The sequence below is a fragment of the Plectropomus leopardus genome, chromosome 20 (genome assembly GCF_008729295.1).
Source record: "Plectropomus leopardus isolate mb chromosome 20, YSFRI_Pleo_2.0, whole genome shotgun sequence".
NCBI lineage: Eukaryota > Metazoa > Chordata > Actinopteri > Perciformes > Serranidae > Plectropomus > Plectropomus leopardus.
The window spans coordinates 15,195,400-15,203,145 of NC_056482.1; the positions used below are offsets into that span (position 1 = coordinate 15,195,400).

The window sequence follows — 7,746 nt, forward strand, 5'->3', positions numbered from 1 at the left end:
TCATTAGAATGATGTGGCACCATAAAATCAACTAAACATTTGGTACAGTTTTTCAACATGTCAATAAAATTACAGTATAGAGTGATAAAGGTATTTTATTGAATGGATCATGCACAAGAAGGATTACATAATCATTAAAATAACCAAAAAAAAAAACCTACACTTCATTAATCACACAATACCAGACAGTTTCACATTCTTCACTGAAGCACAGCTTCTCTGAAATGAAATGTGTGGCCGTAGATCCAGTCTACAAAGTGAACAATGAGTTCAAAATGACCTTATAATACAAAAATCCCCTTTAGAGTTTCAGTCCTTCAATGAGTGGGTCCCTGTTTTATTTATGAGTCCTGCCAATGGTGTCACACTATTGTATCACCCCTGATCAACAGGTGGCGCCAATAAGCTCATGTATGCTGCAATGCATCAATAAAGGAAGTAAAGAAGGGGACAGCAAGCTAAAGAGCATGGACATGAACAATGCTGGATTCAAAATACTTAAAAAATCAGCTTTGCAAATATCTTATGAGGAAGGAAATGGACTCCACATGTTTGTTAGACTTCATGGATACACACAATGTGTTTTGGTGAGTCAACACTAGATGCAAACACAACTTTTGTTTTGTTTGCAAGACAACTCCACAGGGCACCTTTAAAATGCATCTGCTCCTGTTAGACAGATCATTCTAATAGCTAATGTTTATTGCATTTACAAATCTGCTTCTCTAATTCTGTGCAATATTAAGTTAAAGTTGTTTGTTTGGTAACTTTTTACCCCTGTGTTCCCCTTTCACTTGTATTTTTGTCACATTTATTTAAATCTTTGGTAAGAAAACTTTGAGAGGCTCATTTTCATGCACTTTATCCAGAAAGCCCAGGTTAAAGTAAGGGTATAGCGTCTCGGTGAAGGTCTCCCTGAAGGTGTACAGGTGTGTCATGCACTCTGCGTTGTAAAAGGACACCAGGCCCCTCTTGTAGTCCAGGTACACGCCGATCCTGGCCATCGGCTCCTCCAGGGACAGAACTGTTGGGGGTGAGGTGCCGGCCATGTACTGTATCCCATAGGAGAGGGAGAGAGTCCAGAAGCCGTTGGCTGGGAGCGCTTTGATGACTCCCTTTCTGGGCACTGACTCTCGGGCCACTCCCACAGTCCACACTGTGCTGCTGTAGACTTCAATCTCCCAGTAGTGACGACCGTGGGTGAAGCCCTGACTGCCCAGCAGTGACAGGGCAGCATTGAACCTGTAGGGGTTGTCCTGCACGGTGTGGTTAAAGGTCTGGTAGCGAACACAGGTCAGGGAGGAGGTCAGGCTGAGCCAAGGGTTGGCCGTGCTGGAGTTAAATGTGATGGCTGCTGGAACTGAAACAGCAGAAGTAAAAACAACAAAAGTTGGTTTATCTCGGTACTTAATGTTTACATTTGCAAAGTAAGTAAGGCTTAAGTGTCACTTAAAGTCAAAGGAGTAATTAAAGTATATATTTGAGGGGGCACATCCCCATGCTGAAAGTGTCCCCCTCAATAAGCTGATTTAAAACAGCAAATTAAAATTGCTATTTTGCGACAAGCAACCACGCATCACTGTCTGAAATAATCATTAACAAATGTAATCATAATCATAGATAAACTTCTGAACTGTTGGTTCAAGTGTTACAGTTTATTGCAGTTCTGTGTTAGTTTGTCTAAGTGGTGTTGCCGTACCTCATCAGGACGTGGACATTACAGATGTATTCAACAAATTTTAATGTGTTTATTATGTTATATTTTTAAGAAAGTCCAAGTGTCAACTATTTATGTATGTAATAATATTTATGCATTTTATAGTATACTCTATAGCTATAGTTGGTTATGATTGATAATATAGTATAGTAGGAAGTTGGTTTTCAAATTTTCTAATTTTTTTGTGGACTTGGCACCCCCCCCCCCCCCCCTTGACTCCATTTCTACACCCCTGTGTAAAGTACCTGGATAAATGCTCCCTTTCATTGATTTCCACACTCTGTACTGCAGGGGTCCCGCAAACCGACCCTCACACAGACTGGGTGGTGTAAACGTAGGTTTCTCAAACTTCAGTGAAGGTCTGCCAACAAAAGTAAAGTCAGAACAGTGAAGAAAGATAATAAAAACAAATAACATCCATGATAAACGAGTCTGAACGTTTCCCACACTCACCTCTGGAGCAGGACTTTGATGCTCTGAAACGAGACAGAAATAAATACAGGACAAGAGAGACAGAGACTGGTGATTAGTTTTGTTGTATCTGAAAGAGTAGGGAGCTTTTTCCACATTACATCAATGTCTGAGCTCACGCTATCCCACCCTGTGGGATCTCCCTGTGGCCGGGGGAAAGTCCCGCAGCCGTGGCTCTGAGCATGGCCCCGTGCCTGAGCTAAACTCCTTATCCCCCAGATCAACGAATGAGATCACTGGCCTACATCCTGTCTGCACTCACTGCTTAAGGCTTTTGTTATTAGAAAAGTAGCAGCAGTGCTTACATTTTTTACCAGCATGTAAAAAGTTACTCTTCAGATCAGCACAGACTGACACGATCAACATGTTTGTGACCTTTAAGAATGGCGTACAAAGTTAAGCAGGAAAGCCAAAGTGGTCACACCCAGAAAAGTTAAGTCTTACACGTTAACGTTGGACCCTGCTGAACTTCTTGGCATATAAAGGCATGAGAGGATGATGTGTAAAACTAAGTCCCAGCCCAAATTTTACCTCTCTGCTTTCTCTTGTTTCATTGTGATATAAATAGCTCCGGAAACCAATAAGTTTGAAATACATAGCTCAGCATTTCTCGCCTTAATCACCCCCACAGCTGACTCATCATGCTGTTAACAACCTCCAGATGGACTCAATTCATCCTGTGTGAAGTTCGTATGAGCAGAGCTCACCCGGAGCAGAGTGAAGGCGTCCTGCTCTCTCAGTTTGTCCTCTATCTCGTGGACGGCTCTCTGCAGACGAGAGATCTCCACGCACAGCAGGGCTTTGTGCTCGTCCAGTCGGATCAGCTCCCTGCGCTCCTCCGTCTTCAGCTTCACCTGCAGGAGCTTCTCCTCCTGGTACAGGAACTGGTGCAGGTCGCTGAACTGGGCCTCGATGCGCTGCTTCAGGTCGGCGGTGTGCTCCTGAAGGATGTGGAAGATTATGGTCACTGTCACTGTGACCAGTCACTTACAGTTAGGGGCATTGGTTTTTGTGTCAACATTAGGGGGGACCGTGAGCACAAGGGCATCTCCCACTCAATATTTAGAAAATGTGCGTTTGTCAGTCCCGAATAAAACATGAAAGTAGCAGATGACTTTTATATCAAAGCAGGAAATGTGTTTGATGCCCAAAATTTTCTGGTACAGGAAGTTTTGAATTGTTTGCACATTGTTGTGCCTTTTCTGCATCAATTTTAGAGTGGAAATGATTTTGTTTTTGTTCAGAGAAGGAAATGTGCTTATTTTAAAAACTGAGGGGTATATGACCCCTGCTTCCCCCAAATTTCTATGCCCATGTTAACAGTGTTTTCACATAGATAGAAGATCCATGCTATGTTGTTGCAATCTGTGTTGGGAATAATGCAGGCATGTGTCTCTGTCAGGTAAAGTCTGATTTTGAGACACTAAATAGGTCAAAATGGACAAACATAGTCCAGTAGTGATTGCAGTATCTGCATTATGATTTGCATGTGTACTCTGGAAAAGTTTTCACTCACCTTGAGCTTTTTAACCTCGTCCTCGGCTTCTCGGTCACATTGCAGCGCCGTGTTGAGCTCAGCTTTGAGGGAATCCATGGAGCTGTTCAGAGACGCCTGATGGGACAGGGACACAACATCAATACAAACTTACTTGCTTCTTACTTCAAATGCAGTGTCACAGCCATTTTTACAAGGTGTTTTGGAGCACCTGCTGTAATGTGATTCAAAATTTAGATTGGACGTAGTAAAAGTAAGTTTCCACCATTACAATAACCACACTGCGTAAAATATGCATAATTCCTGACAGTGGTGGTTTTAGCATATTCAGGGTCCTGGGGAAGCTACCCATGGGGCACCCACCCCCAAAAAACTTTACTGTTGTTATAATTAGTATCTTTTATGTTTAAAGAGCAGGAAAACTTAGGAAATAAACAATAATAATGATTAATAAGACAATGCCGTACGTGCAAATTTGCGTATTTTGGCTACTTTTTTATTTCAGTTAATGCTCAGTTAATGGGGGGGATAAAAAATCACTGCTGCCCTCTTAAATGCATCCTAAATATCTGAATTTTAGAATATAAACAATCAGTCAAACTTTAAGGAATAGATAGATAGTGAGATATTGATGTTCTGCTGAACCCTTTATTATAAACTGACATTTGTTTAAAGCTTAACTCACCCTGTATTTATTTTCAGCCTCCTGGACACACACCATGGTATGATTCCTGTGCTCCTGCGACAGACCACACACCAGACACACCAGCTCCTGGTCCTCCTCACAGTAAAGCTTCAGCTCCTCTCTGTGTCTGCTGCAGCGTGGGACTGGAGCAGGAACCCTCTCTGTCACCCCGACATCTGCCAGGCGGGCTCCGTTCCCGCTCTCCTCCAGACCCTGACAGTAGCTCTCCACGATGTTGGCTACGATGCGGTTGGGCCTATAGCTTTGCCCGGGGTACACCTTCCTGCACTGAGGGCAGGAGCCTGTTCCCCCCTGACTGGGGCCCCGGGGGCCGGTCCAGTAACCCTCGATGCACCCCTGGCAGAAGGTGTGATCGCAGGGCAAGGACACCGGCTGCTTGAAAAGATCCAAGCAGATGGAGCAGGTAAGATCTCTGCTGATTCGGTGTGCTGAGCTTTTGGTTACTTTCCCAGCAATTGGAGGCTGTCGCAGCTTTTCCATGGCTGCACCAAAGTCTCCCTCCTTTGGTTTCCAACTTTTCTTGTCTGGCTTTATCCCCTGGTTTAGCTTTTCCAAGTTCTGCAGATAAACAGTCTGGATTTTCTTCACTTCTTTCTGATTCTTGCTCATTCCTCTGCCTTGATTGTTTTCCTTTGTTCTGACTGTACAGCTGGACCTCCTTGTCCTTCCTCTCCTGCAGAGTGTGGCTGCTCTCTCTGGCCTCCAGTCTTCCTGTTGATTGTGGGGAAATGAAGTGGGTGGTGTAGAAGCAGCCACAGCCTCTCACATCCTCAGCAGATAGTAAGTAGGATCTCAATGGGCCCCACTTTTCCCTGCAGACTGACGTCACATTCTTGTTCAGGAAACTGAGGCGGGCTTATCCTTGTCTAGCTTATTTGTTTAGTAAAGTCTGGCCCGTAAGTGTAAGTCTTCAGTAATCGCTGTAGAGTAACTGCAGAAAAATGTAAATCCAATCACTGTGACTCTGAGTGTGGAGTGAGACAGAGTGACAGCAGCAAGAAGTCTGTTAGCAGTAACAAATTTCCTGAGTCTTTTTATAGTTACGCTCCCTGCCCAGTAAGTAATCATTGTTGCAGAGGGGTAAACAAGATCATTAGCACAATGAAAGAGAAACGTCCTGCAGCCAAAAAACTCCACCATGGACAAATACAAATGCAGGCTTCCTGTGAGTTTCTTTGACCCCCATCCAGTTATTGTAACAGATATTTACAGCACGGTCCCCGAGGGCTGAAACATCTGTCCCATTAAGCTAGCTGACTCTTCTTATGTGAATCACTACCAGCGTTGGAATGTAACTGTAAATGAAAGTACATTTACTCAAGTATTCTGCTTCAGTATGAATTTTAGATATTTGTACTTTACTTAAGCATTTTCTTTTCATGCTAATTTATACTTTTACTCCACCACACCTTAGAGGGAAAACATGTACTTTTTACTTCATTACATTTAGTGGACAGCTTTTGTTACTTTATAATTTAAGAGTTTTGCAAAAAAGCATAAGAAGTGTTTATAAAATATGATATTTTAAATTAAAGTAAATAGTAAAAGTTTTAGTAAATTAAATTACCAAACAGTTTAAACAAACACAGCTGCAACAATTAGTTGATTAACTTCTTAACTTTATTATGAGTCGATTCAGAAAAAAATTAATTGCCAACTATTGTGATAAACATTTAATTTGTTTTCTTTTTTTAATGATTTTGAATTAGTAGGGGTGTTTTTTGTTTGTTTGTTTTTCTTTAGAGGTATTTGGATGTTTTTTCTTACTTTTTAATAGTTGTGAGTTTTTGGGGATGTTTCTTTTTCATATTTTTGAGGAGGTTTTTTAATATTTTTTTTCCATAATTTTGTAGTTTGGGGAGTATTTTTTTCTATTATCTTTTGAATTTGGTGTGTGGGGTTTTTTTTTAAAGATATTTCTGTATTGTGTACTTTTACTTTCCTGATTATACTGACTTACTTTTACTGAAGTACTATTTACAGTGCAGGACTTTTACTTGTAACAGAGTATTTTCAATACTCTAATAGTACTTTTACTTAAATAAAGGATCTGAATACCTCTTGACAGACGAAAAAAGAGAGACAAATATAGTACAGTCAGCATCTTATCTGGTGTTTGTGAAGAGGATTTGGATGATTTCTCTTCTTGTTGGAGAGAGAACTTGTGCCAGAGAAAAAACTGAGACAGTTAGCAGGTCAGCAGCTAACTTCTTATGTTATGGACTATAGTGACATCTGGTGTCCAAACTAAAAACTAAACAAAGATGAATTATACAGTACAAAACAGTTAAGCCAAAAAAAACCCCATCAAAACAAGTTGTATAAAAACTGATCTATGATCTACTCTCATTTTACCATTTTTTGTGAGTATTTGTAACAATATCAGTTTGTATTTGTATTTAATCTTTGTGCTCCCCTTGTATTTTGTTTCCATTTGATGCAGGTGTTTTTTGTCCTTCACCTTCCTCGGGTCATCCTGATTCATTTCTGGTTTACTTTTTGTACTTTTCCCTTGTGCATGGATTTTTGATTAGCCTGTTCCTTCAGTTTTGTGTCCTGCCTGTTATGGAAAAGACAAAATCCTTCATAAGTCTATTTCACACACACCTACAGTGTGCGGAAACAATTGTGACCAGGCTGACAGAGTGAGCTTATGGAGTTTATGTGTGAGGGAGCCGGTACGGATAAATTTGTGGAGAGATGAGGGAGGTGTGACAGCAATAATGGCTCCCGTAGTTGCTCACCTTTGTCTTCTCTGTCTCTGTTAGTTGCTGTCTGTGGTGCTGAAGAGCTGCTGGAGCTGTCTGTGGTGCTGAACATTCACAGGTATGAAGCCCCTCAGAATGACAAAAAAAACAGATTCATTTCTAAACTTGTGCATGTTGTCAAATACCTTAGGGATGATTTGACAACCTTTTTCTCTCCTGTTACAATTTTTTCTTAATGTGCTTTGTACCTTGTACCTCTGTTTGTTAGTGCGGATGTTTTCAGCAGCCACACTATTGTTATCCATTACTTTATCCTTTTTTCACTACCCTTTTTTTGTCTCACTACTCCTTTTGCATACTTTCAGCTGTTGAAATCATTCAACTATCATAACGTTCAGCTCTCTCAGGACATGGATGCTGTAAATTTTCATGATTCTGCTATTAATGCTTTTTATATTATTCATCTTCTTTTAAATTTTTTGTCCATTTAAACAAATGTACCGCTTTTGTAAATTTTCAGTTTAAGTTTTATGCTGTTTTCAGATGTTTTCTAAATTTATAATGGACTCTTATGGGGCTAGAGTGGATGACGTCACTGATGACATGATACACTTTAGATATTTCTGCCTTTGTCCTTTCACAGAAAATT

General features: G+C 40.8%; 1 protein-coding gene across 1 annotated transcript; it reads right to left on the minus strand.

Annotated features, from left to right (window-relative positions):
• Positions 1 to 580: 580 nt before the first annotated feature.
• Positions 581 to 5,198, minus strand: trim69 (tripartite motif containing 69). Its single transcript, XM_042509371.1, has 6 exons — positions 4,369 to 5,198; positions 3,705 to 3,800; positions 2,896 to 3,129; positions 2,171 to 2,193; positions 1,963 to 2,078; positions 581 to 1,360 (listed from the first exon to the last, which is right to left on the minus strand). The coding sequence occupies exons 1-6, from the start codon at positions 4,996 to 4,998 to the stop codon at positions 816 to 818; spliced, it is 1,644 nt and encodes a 547-aa protein (XP_042365305.1). The 5' UTR covers positions 4,999 to 5,198; the 3' UTR covers positions 581 to 815.
• Between the last annotated feature and the right edge of the window lie 2,548 nt (positions 5,199 to 7,746).

Bases quoted from the DNA above. Each gene is read 5' to 3' on its own strand.
- trim69 (XM_042509371.1), bottom strand. From the start codon at position 4,998: ATGAGCAAGAATCAGAAAGAAGTGAAGAAAATCCAGACTGTTTATCTG. The intron at 3,801-4,368 runs GTGAGTTAAGCT...CTGTCCCATCAG, and splicing joins AGGCTGAAAATAAATACAGG to GCGTCTCTGAACAGCTCCAT. The intron at 3,130-3,704 runs GTGAGTGAAAAC...CACATCCTTCAG, and splicing joins ACGAGGTTAAAAAGCTCAAG to GAGCACACCGCCGACCTGAA.